Source organism: Pygocentrus nattereri, chromosome 29 (assembly GCF_015220715.1).
Source record: "Pygocentrus nattereri isolate fPygNat1 chromosome 29, fPygNat1.pri, whole genome shotgun sequence".
Classification (NCBI taxonomy): Eukaryota; Metazoa; Chordata; class Actinopteri; order Characiformes; family Serrasalmidae; genus Pygocentrus; species Pygocentrus nattereri.
In genome coordinates, this window is record NC_051239.1 from 13,142,789 (window position 1) to 13,166,301 (window position 23,513).

The 23,513-nt window shown below is 40.6% G+C and overlaps 1 protein-coding gene across 1 annotated transcript; it reads right to left on the bottom strand.

The window, feature by feature from the left end:
- Positions 1–1,691: 1,691 nt before the first annotated feature.
- Positions 1,692–23,157, bottom strand: zgc:162200 (uncharacterized protein LOC558638 homolog). The gene is made up of 10 exons (XM_017721942.2): positions 22,960–23,157; positions 21,538–21,820; positions 16,418–16,630; positions 15,628–15,780; positions 13,776–14,228; positions 11,106–12,005; positions 9,414–9,593; positions 6,885–7,036; positions 3,469–3,808; positions 1,692–1,877 (listed from the first exon to the last, which is right to left on the bottom strand). The coding sequence occupies exons 2-10, from the start codon at positions 21,763–21,765 to the stop codon at positions 1,872–1,874; spliced, it is 2,625 nt and encodes an 874-aa protein (XP_017577431.1). The 5' UTR covers positions 21,766–21,820; positions 22,960–23,157; the 3' UTR covers positions 1,692–1,871.
- Between the last annotated feature and the right edge of the window lie 356 nt (positions 23,158–23,513).

The following is a 23,513-nucleotide window of genomic DNA, read 5'->3' on the forward strand; positions in this document are numbered from 1 at the left end:
TAGAATTTAAAAAGGTCTGAACAGGCAAATTTTTCATACTGAGGTAAGACATTATAAACACCAAGGAACCTCTGTAGCTTACAATATACTTCTTCCATGGAGACCTTTCAATAGCGATTCTTTGTCAGGACAAGCAAAGTCTGCAAGGATAACAACACTGTCTTCACACAGTAACAATGAAGGCCAAGTACAACCACTCCACTCATGTATTATTAGCATGCTGCTGACCAACTTGCAGGACGGCAAGCTAGCCAGTTTTAACACTTGTTGACAGTTAAATAACTACAAATAATGAAATCTCACAAATACATCCATAACCTCACCGCTCTGACAAGATCAGTGAGGCTTTTAAGTTGCTATGACTTACATTTTTGCCACAAATTATGTCACTGATAAACCAGGGAACAGGGCGGTCAGTAACTGCACAGTAATGCACACAACTGACCTCAAGATTGGAGGAAAAAAAAACAAAAAAAAAACAAAACACCTAAATAATTAAATAAATTATTGCATCAAATACCTACAAAGTCTGTTTAGTCTAAAACCAATTACCACCCCCCCCCCCAAAAAAAAAAACAAACAAAAAACCAATAAGGCACTATTTTCAGATCCTATTTTCCCCCCATGATGTGTTCCCTTTAGCATAAACTAGTGCCATATTGCTTTGAGAAAATTTCAACATAGTTTTAATTAAATAAGTAAAAAGAACAAACATGGCTTTGTCCCATATGTGTGACAGAGTGTATTGTTTGATAGAACAGTGCTGAGTATTTAACCCTGTGCTGAAGATCAAAATTACTGGCAGTATCGTTGACTGGACAACCTTGATTGGTCATGTTTTATGCTTGGTCTGGTTAGCAGCAAGACCTCTATACCTCTGCATAGACAACAGTTTCAGCTACTGATTACTTTGCATTAGCACCTCTCACCACTGAATCTGAGGTACAGAAGATGAAAGACCTTTAAAGGGCAAAGCATCTACTGTCATAGCAGGATACAAAAAAGTCACCTTCCAGCAAACACAGATGAACCCCAATCAACAGGTTTCGATACAAATGTCTGAAGGAGAAAGCACTAGAGAATGTTATTGTTAATGGTGTTGTGAAAGTAGGGAATGTAGCATACAAATGTCATTCTGAACACACCTCAGCATTCCTTAAATACCATAGGACTGGTCAGTTCAATGTCACACCATGGTTGTCCAAAATATAAAGCAGGTTTAACTTCCACCATCATACATAAGCCTATCTGAACATGGTAACAGTAGATGAAGACGTCACAGGAAAAATCTTACCAAGTGTGGTACATTTTAAAATCACACACTGATCTCTTAGAGTGATTTTTGGTTTCGTACAATGTCCATGAGAGATTGAAGGCAAGCTGCGAAACTTGCCTTCCTCCATAAACCCCCATCATGAAATGAGATGAGGCTCCTTGCAGCTTTCAGTTCCTCAAAGCTGCACAACACATGAGCCGACTGACCAGAAAAAGGGGGACGCAAAGAAAATTGAGAGAAAAAAGTATGAAAGTGAGGTAGAACCAAAAGACATAAGTAAAAAAAGAACAAAGAAACTGACACAATGATAAGAGAGATGCAGATGAGAGAAAGGAATGAAAGAACAAACAAAACAACAAAAACAAAGCAAACAAACAAAAAAGATCACCTTTCAGTTTAAAAAAAAAAAAAAAAAAAAAAAAAAAAAAAAAAGTGAAAGGACAGATGAAGAGGGTAAGAAAGAGAGAAGCCCAATGTGTTGTGGTCTGTGATGAAGTGGATGGCAGGTCAGGTCTGGAGGGTTAAGGGTGGTTCTGAGCTGGGCATGAACACGGTCCACACACACTGGAGTAGGAGAGGAAGGGTGGAGGAGCTTTCATCGCTGCAAAACAGGCCGAAAGACACAGTCAGTCACATGTAGTCATTCATACGCTAGAAACAATGACTGCAAATACAGACAGAGATGAAGAAAGACTTAAGACATTCAGGGTATTAAGACGGGTGAACAGGTTCAGCTGCAGATAAGGAAATAATGTATATAATAAATAATATGAATAATCTAAAAAAAATACACAAAGGCGAGAGCAAGATTTTCAAGCACCTTGCACAACCTAAGTGTCAGATGATGGACATATAGAGAAATGAAGTTCAGAAGGCGTTGGGGTTTCTGAAAATGAAAAAATAATATGAACAAATGCTGACATTTCCTGTGATTTCTTTTCCTTTCTGCTTCAAGGCTTCATTTTTAAAAAATAAAATTAGGAAGCAGACTGACTAATTTTCTTAATTTCATTAATTTTCACTTTGTGTATTTATCACAGTAGCTCCAACCTAATCTCTATTGTATGACTGATTAAGAAACAATGCTTCAGCACCCGTCTGCTGGCTTCTATTATAAATGTGTTTGGAGATGTTCTTCGTCAGTAAACTAAGTACAGGGAAAGGTGGTATTGCCAATGGTCACTGACAGTACCACGCAGATCAGGTTAAATACACTACTTTATTTTCTTTAAATGATGACCAGTGCTGTTTACTTCTCCTGTGCTGCACCACCACTGGCAGTGGATGCTGGATTTCTGTGGAGCTGTGCATTTTAATGTCTGTCTTACAGAAATGCTTATTTATTTGACATGTTTATGTTCACGATTGTTGGAACGTTTCAATTCTGAACTTCGCCTAGTTTGTGCTGATCTGTGTGTTGTGTCAACACCTGTTTGACGTTTTTTGCGCACATCCTGCTGCTTTCCATTCTCAAGGTGTGGATTAGAGAACTCCAAGTTACTGAAACTGGAATTTGATCGATTTTCGATCCTAGAAGACGATGTTGCACTACTGGTAACCGAAGATTTTCGGCTCTTACTGAAGTGACCATATGAAGAAGTTTGACTATTAGAGGATGCTACACTCAAGCTCCTCTGAGGTGGTGGAGACTTGGATGAAGAGCTTGATGCTACAGCTGTACGCTGAAAGCGGTTTACACTAGTTGCCTCCATGGAACGTGATTTGGAGATATTGGACTGCTTTTTGAGAACAGCATGCTGAGTGGATTTCAAATGAGATCTTGAATCAATCTCCTCCATTTTCACTCTGCTTTTTCTCTGTGATTTTGTGGAAACAACTATGTTGCATTTTGACACAAGATTTTCTGCTGAACGTGAAGAGGAAGGCGTGGGACCGCTTACTGGTAAAGATGCACGGCGCACCTTGATAAATGTATTATTACGACACGGGGCAGACACTCTGATATTTTTTGCCTGTACATCAGCAACCTTGGGCTGCCGTGAGAGTATTGCGAAAGGCCCCAAACCACCTGCTGCGTCATCTAACGAGCGAGATGAAACTGATCCACGGCTACGAACAAATGTTGCATCACGAGCAAGACCGGCAGACACCAAACTCTGTGTGGAGGTAGACGGTAACGGCTCATTGGAAAAAGATGACGAAGAGGAGGAGGAGGAGGAATTGTGTCTTACAGGGCTGCCATGGAGGCTGCGCGAAAGTGCCCTCAAATGGCCACTCATGCTTTGAGGGCCAGAAGAGGACACCATCACAGGGCTGGCACGCGGGCTGCTCCTCATGGGACTCCGTGGAGCTCTGCCTGATTTGGTACCCAGCTGTTTCGTGCGGGAACGTCGCGGGCTGCCTCCGTTGCTGTGGGGGAGCAAGGGAGCCTCCAAGTCCTCCAATCGTTGGGTCAAGGCCAGTTTCTGCTGGATGGCCATACGGAGGAGGGAGTTGAGCGTCTTCTTCTCATCCTCTGCAGCAGCCAGCTGCCTTTGCATCTCGTCTAATTGAGTTACATACTGGTCACATCTGAGGGAGAAAGAGAAGGGCATAACAGAAAAGGAACATGTTCATCAATATAAAAAACAAACAAACAAAAAAAAAAAACACATTGGTGTGCTTGAATAATTAAGAATTAGCTATCAGGTATTTCTCCTCAACTGGTTGGCAACAATACAGACAACATACCTGATAAACAATAGTCTGCTAACGGCCAGAAGTGATCTTTGCTGTAAGTGACCACTTGATGGCGCTATACACAAAATTTACTAAGACATATCTGGAACAAGACGTCCATGAATATCAGGGAAGTACTTTCCAAAACGGATTTTAATTTGCGACATATTTAAAACAAAAGGAGTAAGAACAGCATTTCAGGAGTGACATCCGAATAACAATACAAAAAAGAAATAAAAGGCCATGCAGACAACCAAGGTATAACTTAATTTCACTGAAGATGTTTGTGTGTACCATTTGAAGTGAGTCAGCCCACATAATGCAAGCCCAACTTGATTAAGGGGATGCATATTCGATTACTAGAGCCACAATCTAATATTCTGCGTAAAGCATGGTTTAATCTCCAAGTCCAGATCCAAACCTGTGCTATTCTAACTACACAACTTTTCTTCTGAAATATATTTGTTTTTCCTGAGATAAATGTATTTAAACAGTTCGTTAAAGTGCCTCTGCACAGTACATACACACACACACACATTTATATTTTTTTATATATATATATTTATATATATATGAAAAATCCCAAAGGTGTTCTATAGGGTTGAGGTCAGGACTCTGTGCAGGCCAGTCAGGTTCTTCCACACCAAACTCATTCATCCATGTCTTTATAGACTTTGCTTTGTGCACTGGTGCGTTTGGAGAATGAAACTGTCCAAAATCTCTTGGTGCTGAAGCATTAAGAGTTCCTTTCACTGGAACTAAGGGGCCGAGGCCAACTCTTCAAAAACAACCCCTCACCATAATCCCCCTTCCACCAAACTTTACACTTAGCACAATGCAGTCAGACAAGAACCGTTCTCCTGGCAACCGCCAAACCCACTTGTCCATCACATTGCCAGACGGAGAAGCGCAATTCATCACTCCAGAGAACACGTCTCCACTGTTCTAGAGTCCAGTGGCGGCGCTTTACACCACTGCATTCAACGCTTTGCATTGCGCTTGGTGATGTAAGGCTTGGATGCAACTGCTCGGCCATGGAAACCCATCCCATGAAGCTCTCTACGCTGGTTTTGAGCTAATCTGAAGGCCACATGAAGTCTGGAGCAATTGACTTTGCAGAAAGTTGGCAGCCTCTGCGCACTATGCGCCTCTGCATCGGCTGACACGACTGTCATAAAATGACTCATTTTATACGGCCTACCACTTCATGGCCGAGTTGCTGTCATTCCCAATCACTTACACTTTGTTATAATACCACTGACAGTTGACTGTGGAATATTTATTAGTGAGAAAATTTCACAACTGTACTTGTTGCACAGGTGGCATTCTATCACGGTACTACGCTGGAATTTCACTGACCTCTTGAGAGTGACCCATTCTTTCACAAATGTTTGTAGAAGCAGTCTGCATGCCTAGGTGCTTGGTTTTATACACCTGTGGCCATGGAAGTGATTGGAACACCTCAATTCAATGATTTGGATGGGTGAGTGAATAATTTTGGCAATATAGTGTACAATATTTGCTCATTTACTCCATGCACAATTTGTTCTAGACACCCTCTAGTCCAGTGTTTCCCAAACGAAGAGGCCCACTGCCCTACACATTGTAAACTTTGTATCTGATCAAGATACTCAAGGGTTGCATAAAAAACTGCATAATACTAGTACACATACTAACCTAATGCACTTCTAATGGTCTGCCAGACTATTAGGTATTGTAGTAGATGGCTTTGGATATAGCCAAGGACATCTGAAGATCATTAACTGGAGTGGGTGTGTCTGATTGTAGCTGGAAGTAAACTTCATAGAAGGACAGATCTCCAGAAGCAGGGTTGGTGAACACGGTTTCAGAGCTTAATTTCTGTGCTGTTCTTTGAACATAGTTTTCCCCTCTATCAGGCTAAAGAGCCAATGTCAGTTTGTGCATCTTTCTGTCCACAAATAATCATGTCAATGTAAGATGGATGGTTTGACCCACTGCCTGGCTCACTTCTTACCTAATATCTTTGTTAGTATTATAAAAGATGACAATTTAGACATGTTAAGCCTTTTTGCTATTTTAGGTTGCACTACAGGCTAACAGCCAATTGCTACACTCATACCAGCACCACACAAACTACTATGCCATACAACATCACTGCTCTGCTGAGAACAGTCCACCACCTAAATATCTGACCAGAATTGGTCCTATGCTTGTTAGTAATTGTAAACGTATCTACTAAATAGATGTGTTTTATATAATATGATATCCAATGAATACAGATTGAAGGTACAACCCAACCAGAACTCAACTACGACAGGCAAATGATGCATTTTAGGCTTTGCTTGGGACGAAGTTTTATGACATTCTTTGTTGATAAACTGAAGTGCTCAGCAACAAATGAAAGTGCTGTAAAACTGTCTGCAATAAGCCATGTCTGTGCTTGAGAGCAGGACTGAGTCAAGTTGGGGTTTCAAATTTACCAGTACTAGTCAGGCCTTGTTGGGGCTCAAAGTCGCAGGCATTGTCAGGCTTTATATTTACACTACTAGTGTAGATATACAAGGAAGGTGTACCTAACAGCATGGCATCACCATGCATAAATCCAATTTACTTTTTCCTGTTCCTGTTACATAAGTCTTTTCCATCAGGACTGTTCTGACATGATCTTTGAACCCTGACATTTGCATCCTGACCACAGAGGCAGGTGGCGTCATGTGCACAACAGGTCAAGAACAGTGCTTGTTAAGCTGCACGTGAGAGTTGGGATTGTAATCTAATTATGTTGGTCTTTAGAGCGAACCATGTGGGTGCCACGCCTGCCTAATCTCTGCTGCTTCCCAGGCTTCTCCCCACTTAAACTTCTCTGTTCTCCTACTCTGTCCCTCTACTTCTGTTTGAAGAGTGTGCAACAGCGTACATTTTTGTTGAAAATGGGAGTGCACTGTACCTGCTTGCAAACATGACCCGTAACGAGGAGAAGGTAGCAGCGTCCTCCTTCAGTGCTTTCAGCTCGTTCCTCAGCTTCACCATGGTCTCAGACACCATACTCTTCTCTGTCTCATACTTGGTCTTCAGGTTGCTCAAAGCCAACTCTGCTGTCTGAAAACAAAAGCATCCTGATAAAAGGAAGAGCTCTATCCACAACACAAGCATTTCCTAAACTGCTTTATTAGAAAATAACTGCATTTATTTTAAAGCATTTAGAGACACACACACACACACACACACACACACACACACACACACACACACACACACACACACACACATTATTCAACCAAGTTATCTGTCAAGAGAAGCGAAATGAGCAAGAAAAAAAATGCTGCAGCATTCTGAATACATACTGCATTCAGAAGTGCATATAGTAGATCAACTATTAGCTAAATTAAAAAAAGCAAAAGAGAAAATATGCAACTGTGACTATTAAAGGATCTGTGCTTGAGAGTGGGCACAGGAATTTTGTGGTCTGGTGTGTGTGACAAGGTCAGACATAGCTAGAGACCATTTTGGACAATGATTTTACATGGCATCACACAAAATACAGATTCCAGACTGAAGACACTCTTCACCCTCACTGTGTTTCAAACAACAGGTTTTAATGCTAAAACTCAGCCTGTCAATTCAAAATTTCAAATATTCAACATAATCCATAAAAAAAAATGCAAATCACAAAAAATAGAAAAGGTTAATTTGAGAGTTTTGCTCATTTTTGCGAGTAAGTAAATAAGTTATATTACACTTTCCGACTATGAAACAAGTGCCTTAGAGGGAGCGTTGGCAAGAATACGTTGTTAAGGACGTAACTGAGAAGGCAGAGATAGCAAAGCTGATTCTGGTACACCATTTTCTGCAACTAAGATAACTACTTGAGCTGATGTTAGCCATGTCTGGAAACAGTGAAAATATAATTTTCTAAAATACTGCAGTACCCACAGAGGAGAAAGCACCAGCTCTAGTACTGGCTCATTAGCACTTCTGTTACATATTTGACATCAAAAACTTTCCAAATTCCCCATTTCCAATAAGCCATTTTTGAATAATGAAGAACGTTTATCAAATTAATTCCTGAGTCTTGCTGTTTTTTTGTGTGGTACAGTATTTCTAGCCTCCTAACACCTAAATATTATGTCTATGGCCCTACGTTTTTTTCCCTCCACCTCAATGAACCCAATATCTGTTTATTAACTCTTATTGATACTCAAATATTACAATTTACCAGAATGCACATCCCTAGTTGATGCCAACAGTGTCTGAAGCTTTACTCTTTCACAGAACTAAATCACTTTTGTAGAATTGGCTGGGACTAGAGAACACTTGGGCATGGGCTGGATTTAGCCCACAGGCCTGTATTTGAAGCTCCTAGGTTTAAAGCTACCTCTGCTGCTGCTCCTAACATGTTTCAGGGCAGTTAATCACACAGATTATGGCTAGCAAACACACAAGAACATGCCACTGCTGACCATACATAAAAGAAAATAACACACCAAATAGGTTATAAAAAAAAAAAAACCCCAAAAAAACAAAAAAAACCCAACCAAACAAACAAACAAACCACCAAGAACCTTTACCACAACAAGAAAGCAACTAATTGTCAATAAGCATTAGAGCCAGTTCTAATGAAATGGGAAATCAATATTTATCTGTAGCCTAGTGCTCCTTAGAGTTCTTGATCAAAGCGCAGATCGCTGCTTTACATAAAAACATTCACACAAAAGGAAAGCTCCACGATCAGTCTCTGGATCACTGAACAAAAGAGGAGGCTTGACAGGGCACCTTAACAAAGAGGACCATCCAGTGTAAAACAAGCTGTTTTTCGCTCCACTGAATTAGCTCAAGGCAATGACTTTCCAATCACCTCAGAGGCAGTGATGGAAAGCAAGCGTGCTTACTAAACACTTTTTTTGTAAATCACAGTACACAAAAAAGGGTTTCACATTTCAATGACCAATGAAAGTCAGTGAACAGGTTTGACAAATGGATCTGATGTACCTAAAATTTCCATTCGAAACGTTTCAGCATTGAGTACCTGCATTATGAAGCATGATATTAGGGCAGCTTAGTTCCTGACTTAGAGGCTAAGGCTACATTCATACATAACTGCTTAATACGGATATCTTTGTTTTGCTTTGATCTTTCTGCCTTGATGGTTCACATTTGTTTGTATGTGAACCGCATTTGTCTTTAGTGTAAACACACGTGTGCTTCGAAAGGCCCGGATGCGTAGGTCCAGAAGATCAACAACCAAAACATTAACAACCTGGCAGCACAAGCCTTTTCCACAGACATCATTATCTGTTCATGATGAGGGGGAAAGATAAATGAAGGCCAGGATGCAAAGATGTTTTAGTAGTGTTTACTGGCAGAAACTTCAAGTAAGCCACTGCAGCAATGCTGCCAATAACAGATTTCAATAATGTAGTGTTTAACACAGTGTCAAAGCCTGTTCAACCTGCATGTTAGCAGACATGCTCTGTACCTGTTTGTTTGCCTTCAGGACAGTCCTGAGTGTGGCGATCTGTTCTCTCTTGGTGCTTAAGAGAGATTTGAGCTTCAGCACCTCCTCAAGTAGTGCATCTGCATCACGGTCAGAGTCACTGCTTCTCCCAACTGCTGGAGAGGGCAAGGTGCCACGCTGCCTGCACAGGTCCACAGCCACCTGAAAATGATAAACCCCACATTCATTTTTAAGATGGTAAAAATCTGAGTTATTCAGTTTTGTTTAGTCCAAATTCTGGCAGTGATGTTGGACTGCAGTGGTATAACTCGCATTAGAAAAGTATGGCAAAACATAATTAGTGGATTTTAGAGATGGAGACTTATAAATGATTCCAGAATGGTTCATATTTTCTGCTCAACTACCCAAAAAGCAGCTTAACAGCTTTCCTAAAACCAGACGTTTTCCTATTAGGATTACACATCAAAGGATCCACCACTGAGCTCCTCCCTTTGGTTCAAATTTACCATTAAGGGTGTAATTCAGGACACGCTTGCTTAGGCAATCCAAACAACCAGTTAAGTGACCAATGAGATTTCAAGCATTTAAACCAAAACATTGTGCAGAACAGGAAGCAAAAGTCTAACTCTTTCAATATGGTAGTCACAACAGTTATTAGTTGGTCAAAACCCTGATTTATTTACAATGTAAATTTTACATCTTATGGGGAGGTGTAAACAAATATATTTATGTTTAACCTTGCCTGCATTTCAACAATGGCAGAGCATGCAGTGTCATACTGATGTGCACTAGGGTATGACAGTAGAAGAGTACTACAAGAAAAGAAAAAAAAAAAGTATACAATTTATATTGTCTCTCACATACATATACACAAACAAAACACTGGAACAACGCTACCTATCTAGAACTTTCTAATGAGGGTCACATGCACATTTCTGCCAGTGTCGATAAACATTTTACATATAAAATGTAGAAACCGGAAGTAGATCAACCTGGATTAGCATTACAGAGCAACACACTTTGTTTAAAGGGTTACAAATGAAATACTAATAAAATGCAGACATTAGTGCAGTAGCCCACACCATTTAAACATTATAATCTAATCTAGTCAGATCTGAATAATGATTTTTTTTTCCTTTTTTCTAAACAGCAAATATCTCCTGATACCAATATGATTCTGTTAACATTGTTCATTCCTACACATTGCAATTGCAATATGACTTAAATTAAAAACACTAACTGGTCTGCACTACGCAGACCAATATCACATCTGATGGATCGTGTGAATTCCTTGATTTTCAGATAGAACATTTGACACTGTTCAGGACACTCAAACACAAAAAAAATCTGAATCATTAAATGTGCTCATTTAAAATGGAAGAAATTGCAATAGCCAATACAGTGATTATTGCAAAGGACTGCAAAAGCCAATATAGTGATAATGCTTGAAAGGAAACTATAAACAATTTTCCTATTATCCCAAAAAAGTAGCTGACTGACCAAGACGTGTTTGGTGCCCCACATTTGCTCTGTTAGTTTTACACAAGAGCTACGAGGTTAACGCATTTTTGATTTTGGGTAGCTACATATCCTGTTTTGTTGACTACATTAGGGATCAGGGATAACAAGGTAAATTTACCAAACACTACCATTGTGCAGCTCTAAATTGAGGTTTTTTTTTTTTTTAAACCAACATTTGAAATAAATACCTACCTGGAGGTGTTTAATTTGGACCCGAATAAGCGCTACCAGGTTCCGCACATTAGTGGGGTCCCTGAAGTCCAGTGTGGGCGACCCAGGACAGCTTCCATAGGTAGGGGAAGTATCTCCACTTGGTCCTCCGAAGTCTACCTCCACAGAGTGGGCTCCCTTCCCCAATGTCTCCCCCGAACGCCTCTGCTTCCGGAAGGCTCCGTGGTGGTGATGAGAGTGAGAATGGTGGTGTCTTCCACCTCGAGCTCCTTCACGATAGTAGTCCAATGTGACTCTCCTGGGTGTGAGGTTGTTGCACACACACACATGATGGTATAGATTGGCCAGCTCCTCAGAAAATGCCAGAAGTTCCTCCTGCGTGGCGCTGAGGTGGCCCTCTGAGTCTGTGGCAACCCGCCGCGTAGCACCTATCTCCTTCTCCAGCTGCCCTATGCGCTCTTGGTCCTGCCGGCTTGCAGCAATACACTGGCGGATTTTGTCAGCCAGCTCTTGCGCCTCTGCCCTCCAACGCTCTTTCTCCTGCTTGTAGCGCTCATCCAGAGCCTTGCAGCGCTCGCCCGCCTCCCTCAGCTCATCCCGCAGCTGCATCAACTCCGCGTTGGCTGCTCTCATTCGGCACTCCAGCACTTCTGCACTTTTGGCATCCAGCTCATAGAAGTCATCTCCGTTTTTTGCCTCCAGACCATTCTGATGAGGGCCAGCAGCAAGGCCAGTCATGTCCCCTTGCCTGTCGGTTCTGGACTGGGGAACAGAGGAAGTGCTGCAACCCTGGAGGGCCTCCAAACGCTGGGAGAGTTGCTCCACCTTCACTTTGTGCTCGTCCAGAACCTCTTTAGACAGGGCCAGCTGCTCCTGGAGGTCTTGGACTGTACAGGCAAGAGTGGCTTTCTCTTTCTCCACCTGTAAAAATGAATATACAGAGTGTCGCAGTAATACAAGACTGTGACAAAAAAAAAAATTAACTAAAAATAACTGTAATTTCTGAATTGTTAAGACACAGATGCAGACTAGGGATGCACAGATATAAAAAAAAATCTGATACTTTTTCCATGTATGTGCCTGCCGATGCTGCTATATAAACATTTATAAAAATGCAGGGACTAGATCTATCTGTATTAATATTACATAGAAATGTAACTTATTTCTGTAGGGTTACAAATGCAGTTAAACAAGGAAGTCATTGCATACAAGTTTTAAATCTCAGTCAACTTTAAGAAAATATTTTTTTTAACCAAATATCTGCTGGTACTGTCAAGATTTTTATATTATCGTTCAACCCTGACGCAGACATTGAAGAACCTCATCATCTCAGGAGTTTCGTATTGCCAGAATCATCATAGGCAAATTGTGCAGTGCTGTATGTAGTAAAAAAGTAATTCAGGACCTGAAAAACGTAGTTCACATGCAAGGGGAACACATGCAAGGAGTACTAGACATACAAACGGTATCTGTATCGTGCCAATGCAACTAATAAAGATAACAAAAAAGCATTATATGCATTATATTCTGAGTAAAAAAAAAACAAAAACAAAAAATCTGCATTTAATATACTGTAGATGAAAGCTGCTTTGCCAAGAATCATTTTGAAACAGTCAACGCTGATTTTGCAGGCCTTCATGTAATGAGATTTTGAACAGGATGTGGTTTTAAGCAGGAAGCAAGTTTCATGCCTAACATGGAGTCACTAGAAGTAATGTCATTTGATTTAAATAGATTTTGGCTGAAGACTTTCAAACCAAGCATACAGGTGTTACGCATTTAAAATGGAAAAAAAGACTTTGATCTGATTTGAGGAGGAGGAGGAGGAGGAGGAGGAGGAGGAGGAGGAGGAGGAGGAGATGTCTTTGGGGCAGTACATTTGCAGAAATTTGAATAAGCAAAGAGTTCAATTTGAGAGGTTACATAATTTGCACAAACCACAATACTTTTTCCTGCATAGAGGATTTTCTGTGCAGCACAGGTCCATGGCAGAACAGAAGCATCTGTGTGAAGCGCGAGAGATGACTTGGCTTATTCAAACTGCAGTTAAGAGATTAAGTGACACTACGAGCACCCACATAATTCAGCAAAGACCTTTTTGAAGTAATGAACTCTTCTTCTGAGCTCATTTGCTTACTGGAAGGTATTTCGTAAAGCATGGTTTCTCAGGAAGCCAAAGATTGAAACTGGGAAAAGGATGTTAACTCTGTGTTGTGAAATGTTTATGAACCTACAACAGTTTGGAATCATCATTCAAATGTTAGAAATAATGTTTTTAACAATGCACAAACAGTTTGGTTGCAGAAAAAAAAAAAAGTAAAATGTTTAGAAGATCTCCCTGTAATAATGAATGCTTTTTTACAATGTAAATAATTAGGCGGTCAAAACAATCAAATTATAACCGAAATGTGGCTTCAGATGATTCTACAATGACCAATAAAATAATAGTATAAAGAATCAAGTTATATTAATACATAATAAATCAGAAGTTGATAATCGTTGTTCATCTTTTAATAACTTTGCTGTTCCCAAAACACTTTAAATATCACTCAAAATACCTCGTTTCTAGTTTACTACATTTAAATCCCTTTCATATAACATATTTATCAAAGTATTAATATCACAAGTGAGTCCAAACTTTTGAATGATATTGTATGTGACTGTATGAGTATGTATGCATCCTCCACAGACCTGCAGCAGCTGCTGTTTCAGCTTCTGACTGTCAGACAGGTGTAGCTCGCTCAGCAGGTCAGCCACTAGCCCTGGAGCCTGAGGCCGGAGGAAGACGTCACTGCTCCTTGGAGTGGAGCACCGCTGCTTTTCGCTTCCTTTAGAGTGGTTATAACCACTGTCCTGCTCTGCCTCCTCTTCTACTCCCGCCTCTTTGTCCCCACCGCCGTCCAAGCTGTCGTCTAGTTGCAGGTCCAGGTGGACCACCGATTCAAAAGGGTTGAGAGTGTGTGCGGCCAACTCCCTCTTCAGACTGTTCTTCTGCTCGCGCTCCTCCTTCAGGGCCTCAAGGGCCTCATCCAGCTGCCGCTCTGCAATCTCTCTCAGCCGGCCAGCCTCCTCCAGCTGCGCCCGCTGCAACTCCTGCTCTTCCTCCTTCTGAGTCAGATCCACCTTCAGAGCCTCAAACTCCACCTGGGACCAGAGATAAGCAGGGGTGAGAAGCGTGGAGGCTTTCAATTAGATCAGTTAATTTTTTACTAATTTAATGTAATAATTAGATAAAATGGGCAACAGGCCTGTTACAATTACATAATCGCCTGGCTGCTTCTGGTTGGTGTAATTCATCTACAGATGGTTCATAAGCCCTGTATTATTAGGATACATTTCCACACTCAAAATGTGATCACACTGTTGATAATGCAGGCAATAAGAAAAATTGCACCTCTTGCAATTAGAAAATTGCAAAACTGCAATTTCAAGATAAAAAACATACTCATCTTTCAGCTTGGTGAAAAAGCACAGAATTTAAAGACATTGTATTATCTAACCTCTACCAAACTGGTTGTTTTTTGCCCTGATCCAACTAGTTCTACAGAATGTTAGATTATAAATATCTTTACATATGCCAATATCCTCTGGTGGTGCACAGGCTTTGTGCAGTGTTTGCAAGAGATTCACCTGAATGAAACCTAGGCCTGTCACAATTTTCACATAATGGCCTAATAGCAGTTGTTTAAGATAATCACAGTGGTTAGATCACACATCAGGCTTTAACAACCCACCAGGTTCAAATGACAAAAGGGGAAGGGGGAAAAAAAAAAAAAAAAAAAAAAAAAATCACATGAAGATACTTTTGGTTTTTGGACAGCCAAGAATTGTTTGCATTTATTGAGAATCATGGATCTCATGAAAACAAAAACCCTTCTAACTTGCTGCTGTCAACATGTTTTGAGGGCAGCAATGAGAAGTGTTTTTTATTTGTGTTCCAGCACACGTGGCGGCAGAATGAATTTTTCCATGTGTGTCTTTTGGCTTATATTTTCACTTAAGTGAACAACATATAGCTTTACTCAGCTCCGAGCTTGACAAATTTGTGAGTGTGCTCAGTGCTGATTCAAGAATACAACCAGTGACCGCTGATTAAATATGGCCACTTTACACTTGCATTAATAGTTGCAAACAATGAACAAGAGAAGACTGATCACAATTACAATTATTAATGTAACAATTAATTATTAAAATTTCATGATTGTGACAGCCTTAGGAAAACTTTTCCGTTATGCAGTCCAACTTGTGGAGGGCTATTGTCAAGAAACAGCTGAGACAGAGCTCCTACAATAGGAGCATTTGTATTGCCCTGATCACAGCTACGAACAAACACACACACACACACACACACACACACACACACACACACACACACACACACACACACACACACACACACACACACACACACAGTCACAAGACACCTCTCACCAAATCCTCTCAACAAAGGCTGACTTCAGGCAGCAAAGATTGGGAGGCAGATTACTGCAAGGTTCAGCTTCTGCACTTCGCTGTTTCACAATGCTAGATAATAAAGACACACCTGGTTTTCTTTGAGAACAGAAACTTGTTTCTGCAGGGAGATGTTCTCCTCCTCCAGCTCACTGTTGTCCTGAAGCTGCTGCAGCTCCCGTACCTTATATTCCTTCAACTCCTCTCTCATATGAGTCTTCTCAGCATCCAAACACTCACACTCCTACAGAGGGTGGTAGGTAGAATAAAAGGGGTAATCAACAAGTTAAAAAAAAAGCAAGTTAATTAGAAAAATATTTGGCATATTAAGCCTACAATGAAGCTGACACCTTTACAAAATAGTCATGCAAACTGAAATGCTATATATAACAAAATAATGTTAATGCTATGCGGTGCAAGGTTTAAAGGAATACTCTACAAAAAAGTATGTATTACACTATGTGTAATCAACACCATATGTGCAAAAAACACTGCTCGTTTAGCACTGACTAGTCAGCTGCGACCTCCATCTCTCATTGAAACTGAAATTGAAACCAGGCCTGGTTTTGCATTACAATACCTGCAACAGACCAAACCCTGCAAAAGAATCCATCATTAGGGGTCTGTTGTCAACCACTACGATGATCATATCTTCAAAAGATTCCAGCAAAGACTCTTTCAAAAGCACTTCATGTTTCTTTTACATATTGAAATTCCTAAATAGCTAATATGCCTGACAGGCATTTCTTATGACCAAGGGGTAAAACTGCTACAACTGAAATACATGGATGGTATTCATTTCAGTAAACAGACAGAGGTAATGAACATGTGTAGGCAAATACTATGTTTTATATGTGACTGAAAAACTATCCTTTGCATACCTTCTTCAGCTGCACAGAGACGCTGGCCAGCCTCTCATTTTCAGCTGTAGTATTGGTCAGTGCCATACGAGCCTGCTTTAGCTCCAACTGCAGCTCCTCCATTCGCGTTGCCATGGCAGCCTCCTTACTGGCCGTCTCCTGTAGCAAACTCTCCTCTCGACTCTCCCCATCTGCTGCAGCACGCTTTTGGCTGTTCACAGAATCAGCCAGGGCCTACACACATGCACATACACACATGTATTAGTTATGAAACATTGTTTAGTTGATCCGAGGAACAAATGATAGGCTTCATTAGCACTGGATGAGCCATTTTAACTTACACAGTATTAAGTAATGCAAAAACAGACATCAAACACTAAAATAAGGCGCATCACTAATACATAATGTGCATATTCTTTTTTTTCCCCCTTTTACACTTGGGTGGGGAAAAACAAATGATCAGTCATGGTTGGCCTTTAAGTGAAATTGATTTATTTGGAAGAACCTGCCCACATACCCACCAAATACACAAAGTAAACTGGGCATTGTGGCTTACTGAAGCGAGTGGAGTCCCCCTCCATACATCAACAATGCCACTCCTGTGACATCACATTCCTGCTCTGCTGGCAACCAAGAAATTGCATATTGAGGCCCCTTTTGTACTTGGCCAAATACAAACAAATTTACACCAGGTTATCCCACTAGTATGCTCTGAATTACAATGAACTGGGCCTAGCTGGGTCATGTGCTACTAATGTGGATCCATTCTTTTCTGAACATTTAGAGAAATTTAAGAGGAATGTGGTAAACACAGGTTGAGTGGTGACTTATCTATTTATTGGAAAGGGGAAAAAAATCTACAATGTACACAAGTGCTGTTTTGTTATTAAAGACATAAAACAACCACTTCATTTACATGTAGTTCAAGAAATCAAAACACATAAGCAAAACAAAATAGTGACTACGATTTTGGCATAATTAATGGCTAAGTAATAGTCATTCAAACACGGTTATATTATGTTTTGCTATCAAGAGTTTGCCATTATATATCATTTTTTTAAACCTCTTCAGGGTGGAGGGATATATGCAAGGCATTGTTAGACAATATAGCCCCCAAAGTAACCACCATTATACCATCATTACACACACACAAAAATTATCACATGTCATTTCACTTGGTGGTTTTGGATAGTAAATAAATGTTTATATGTTTTGTAGGCATTTCTCTCTGTTTCCTGTTAACATCACTATATAAAAAACCAACACAAGAGTTGGCAAGTTTCTCTACAAAGAACCATTTAACATCAAACCACTCTGAAAGACTTTGTTTACATCTCAACAGCTGAATTACGCGGAAACTGTAAAACATTTGTGGAATTACTCTTTAAACTGCAGAACGCCTGCCATAATTTGAGGATATTTATATGCCAGGTGAAGCACATAAGAGGAACACAGTCCTTTTTATACACACCCATTTCAGGGAACCGTAAGTTATTTGATAATTGGCTGCTCAGTCGTTTCTTGGCCATCTGTGTTGCTGCATCATTAGTTCAGGCACAAGAGAGCTAATAAAAGCCCCAGAGTTGATTCTCAGTGAAGCATTTGCATGAGGGTGTCTTGGTGTTGTCTCTTAGTGGAAAGACTGTAGAAGTGTCAATAAAAAGCAGGCCATCATGAGGCTAAATTAGAAGGAATCAGAGACAAAGCCAAAATATTAGGTGTGTCAAAATCTGTGTTTTCAATGTTTAAAACTATACACTCTCAAGCTCTGCAATAACAATCTTGCAGAACACTGGAGACCACAGTAGTCCTACACGGAAAAAAGGAAAAAAAGAACCAAAAAAAAAAGCCATCATCACCACAGATCAACAAGGTGTATCTAAAAAGTACATACATGTGTCATAAATAACTTTATTAGGATTATGTCAGTGGGTTCAGTGCAAGATCCACACTGATAAGAGCAGAAAATCCAGTCTAGATTTTAGGGTTGAGGCAGGAATATACAGGTCATCAAAACTATAGGGACTGTAGTTTGACTACTGTAGACTATATCTGGTGGGCCACACTCTGTGCACTTGTCCAATCACAAGCTGGACAATCAATTCTTTTTTGTAATCTTTTGTACACATGTAAAGCAAAGAATTAAGTCACTTGAGCAAGAGAGCAAAAAGCAAAACAAAAAGACACAAATAAACTAACAAATAGGGGCCATCTTCAGGTCCACTCTGCACTTATAGACTCCTAGTTGGGTGTGGCATCAAACTTGTGATCTAACAACATGATGAATCTAGATCTGAAAATGGCTGGGAAGACGCCCAACATGGTGAAAAATAAACAGGTCACAGACTCAGGAACAGCAACTAAATGCTAAACAAGCTGAATTTAGGACTGCTCGTCTGTGGGGTCAATTAATAGTTCAAAAACTGCTGTAAATACCATTATTTAAAGCTGACAATCTGCACTTGAATCACAGAGCCAGTTTCATTTCAAATACAATGTGCTGGATGAAATACAGACCCAAAACAACAAAACTGTCACTGTCCTATTACTTACACACTAAATTCACGAGTCTTTCTGGTTTAAGGTTGCACTGTTTCATGTCTTTCAAAATAAGCATGCTGTCTTTCTACCAGTCTTGCAGACATATTTCATTCTACCACACTCACCTACTTTCTAGATTTCATGCTCTGCTAATCACAGTTTCAGACAGAGAGAAAGCAGGAGACGACCCCGGTCATCTCACCGCTGGCAGTTTAAGTATTTATGTACGTATTCATAAATCATTCACGCTTTCATAGAAGCTACAAAGCATCATGTTGTTCATTAGTTGTTGGAAGCCAAGGATGGTAAGCAGTAGAACACATACACCCCAAATTGACCTAAATCTCTTGATTTCTGTAATAAATCGGATAACACTGAAGCTTTATAGTGAAACATGCAACTGAGGTTTAATGCTTGGCTGGACTTGGCTTTGCACCCCAGAATGACTAGTGTTAATATATTTTAGCCCAACTAAATCTGGGCTCATAATTTTTTTAAATCCTGGGCCTGCTATGTTTATTTTTACTCACCTGATTTAGTACAGTATTAACACTGCAGCTTTGAGGTGAATTATGATGATAAAATAAAGATATAAACACACACACACACACACACACACGAAAAAAAAAAAAAAAACAACATTCTGAGCATATTTTTCACTGTACATCACAGCATTGCTGCTGAATCATTTTTAAAATGTTTCCTTTTGGGAATATTTTAAATGCCTTTATTACAGACAGCTGGAGGATTAATTCCATAGCATCGTTCACTGGGGAGGCAAAGGAACAATCCAAAAATTCCAGTTGCTGCCCAACCCTAGCTGTCTCCCCCTACATATGGCACCAAGCTAGTTTTAGGAGGTTAGGAATTCAATGGACCAAATTGTTTAATGGCATCTGAAGTGTTGCTGAAGGGACAAATTGTTCAAAATTGGAACATATAATCAGGCTGACGCTCATTCCCGCCCCAGACAAAGCACTGCTTTGAGCAGCCACTTTCACTGTCACCAGCTACCTCCTCACAAGTGCTCTGACTCAAGCAGTGACTCACGGGAAAGAACAAGATATGGCCTCCTGACTTTAGTCTTAGTACTGCTGAGTAGCTGATTTTCCTAGAAATTCATAAAATAGTACAATATGGCTAGTGATAACCAAACATCAATATTCAACGGGTCTGAAAGCAAATTAGAATATACTGCATGAAACCAAAAGAGCAGCTGAGGCAAATGGGGTGAGAATATATATAGTATATTTGAGCCAGCCTTGTAACATAGTACAATGAATAATATGACCACACTGGGGTTATAATGTGTGAACATGCTTGAGAAAAGGCTCTCCAGGACATTTCACCCATTAACTGCCACCCAATGCAGCCATCAGAGAGTATAAAATAAAAAAAATCACTTCTGGTTAAGATTCTTTGTGAGTTAAACCCATTTTGCAACCAAACGTCATTTCAAACGCCAAGTTTCTCTTTCACAAGTAGAGAAGCACCCAGCACTGTATTTGGCTCTGTTTTCAGTACAGTCCTTCAAGAAAAAGCTCTGAGCAAGGGCAGTGTAGGGACTGACTGTGGCTGGAACAGCGTCACCACAACTGAAAGACTGCACTGTTCCCACATGTAACATGGTCTTCCTCTGCTCAGGATTCAGTCCTACTGTCAAAACATGGCAACAGTTTCTTCATGTATAGACATCCATTTGATACAGGGATGTTGCCACTTTTTGGCACAAACCCTTTCTCCCCAAAATGGTAATTTTACAGGTGAAGAAAGAAATAACTTCTAATATAAGTTAAATGTAAAGAGATTATTCTAAGTAGTTTCCATATGTTTATCATGAAATTGTAAAATGTACAATCCTTTATCCTTATATTATTTTATTATTAATATTTTGATCTTCAAAATATTAACAAATGTCTACCCTTTATTTGAAGGACAATGATTGAAAGAAAAAAACAACAAATCTCATCATGAAATTAAATTCTTTTCCCCATGAAATAAAAAAAAAAAAAAAAAAAAAAAAAACACCTGTGTGTGCCACAATTGTTGGCACCCCTAGAAAGCCCCTGAGAGATTTGGAAAACTTAAATGATCAGCAATGACAAGACTCACAGTTCCTTCCAAAACTGCAGTTATCTCTGGCATTAAAACAAGAATTAGATTAAGTGTAAAGACTGACATGAGAATGAAATTACATTCTTAAGTAAAGCCTTGGAACTATTACTTCACTCTTAAGCTTTGAATTCTTACTGTACATAAGAGGCTCTAAATGCACATGAAGTGAAACAAAAAGGGTAAAAACACTTGTGCAACAACAGAGAAAAAAATATCAAACCATCAAATCAAATCAAATTTATTTGTGTAGCGCTTTTCACATTTGATGTTGTCACAAAGCAGCTTCACAGCATCACTCTCACTGCTTGTTCACACACTTGGCCCTGGAGCACAAAAAATATTTAAGGACTTCCCTATAGCGTAAGGAAAGCTCCATTCGGCAAGAGAAACACTAGACTCAAGCCAAGAACGGCACTTGTCTGGGAACTTCCCCGAGCTACAAATCACTCAATTTCCTAGCCATCAAGCTGCGTATGTGTACTGACCTCACGGAGCTGCTGCAGCTCCAGTTTAAGGGCCTCATGCTCCTCTTCCAGGTGGCTGTGTCTGCTCTTCAGTGCTGCGCTCTCCTCCAGCACAGCCAGGCCATATCGAGCAGCCTGGAGCTTCTCTTCGTTGGCCTCCTGGAGCTCCGCTGTCAGCCTCTCCACCTCGGCTTGGAGGCTCATCCCTCCTCCTCCTGCTGCCACCTCCACATCTTCCTCCTCCAGCATCCTGATTCACGTGTCACTCCACAGCACAGAACACAACCCCTAACCCCTCATAACCCTGCCAGGAGAGAGGGAAGGTTTACAGTCAGGCTCATGTAGAATCAGAGTAATCATCTTAAAAAGTTAGACCCCCATTGCTACAAAATAAGCAACGAATCGAAAGATAAACTAATTTCTGACCACAACGGACCATGTCATTTTATTAAGAGATTAACTAACCAACAAAGCTTACATTCTGTAAAGCTGTCCCCTCCCTATGGCCCTGCAGAATGGGATTTAGATTAGCAGCTTAGAAGACTTTGGTCACTTTCCCTGGGATTTTCTCAATGGACAGCAAACAGTACCTACTGCACCCAGGAAGCTTTAGAGGCTATGGCCATATAAATAGGGGAATTTGAAAAGAAGGTATCTCGTAAGCCCGTAATGATCATCTGAAAGAGCATCACATTTCACATTCCTACTCAAGCCCAACAACAAACAATGTCCTTAAAACACACCACAGTTTCAATTAGGCAGCTACTTACAAGTTATTGTCTGGCCAGCTAACAAAACAATGACAGAACAGGGAAGGTTCCCTGGGTATGAAAACAAATGATGAAAATACAGAGATAAATACAGAGATAAAAACAGTGCGTTGGCCTCCTCTAGAAGTGAGAAGTAACGTTCTCTAGTTTGACAACAGAAAGTTTTATCTGAATGAAGTCGGCTAATTTAGAGGATCCTCTGCGGCTGCTTGTCATTGAAAAGCCGTGCCGTTTAACTTGGCTAGCTAACGGACTTACCCTTAGCAATGAAGCTAATCTAAGTATGATTCGCCAACCCCGTCTGGTGAACTGTCCTCTGCCAGCCAGTAATTCATACCGTTAGTAACGTTAGCTAAGCTAGGTTAGGTTAGCCAAGCCAGGCACGACAAGTGAGATGAGACGGTAAGACGACCGCCAAACCCCAGTGATAATTAAGCTTTAAACAACACTGGGTGTCAGCGCAGAAGCTAGTCGCAAAATTACCGCAATTTCACACCAGACAGAAGCGACTTCTAACTGTCGGCTAAGCTCGTACGGTTAGTCAGCTGCAGCATTAGAAGCAGAACGAGCAGCTAGCTAGTTAGCCATTTAATTAACGCTAGTTAGCTAGCCGTTAGCGAGGTTACCCATCTGGTGCTATAAGGGAACCCAGCTAGCGCGCACTGGCTCTTACCTGTTTCAAACTGCGCCTGAAGGGAACCAGGCAGTGTTTCAGGAGCTGTTCAGCGGCTGGAAATATTACAGGCACATTGGCGGTCCTGATAAGCAGACAGTGCTTCTGAAAGGCAGCGAACTGTGAAGACACAGCGCTGGCTGGAGATGTTCAGTTAACACAGACAGGCGGTTCCTCCTTGCGCGCCGCAGTGAGGTTGAATAGTCGCCGCCCCTTCGCCTCCTCACGCTTCCTTTCACAGCGTAAGAGCCCTCAGCTCTCCGGCTTTGTTCACTGACACAAAAGTCTGTGAAAGCTTATATTTCATATTATTTTTCCCCAGTCATGATTAAAGTTTATGTGAGCATTTTCTAACCCCTCTCTATCCCTCAGAATCAAACAGCCTTGTTTTTATTGTTCCTTTTTAAGGCTGGTGTGTTGAGCTCTGTTCTGATTGGCTGCCCTGTACTGCGCCAGAAAGCAGCTTAGGTTGAAACCCTCCTTATGATTTCAAAACGAACGAGCGCAAAGCCCCGCAACTACTTTGCCGAAGCACATTTTGCATTTGTAAGTCT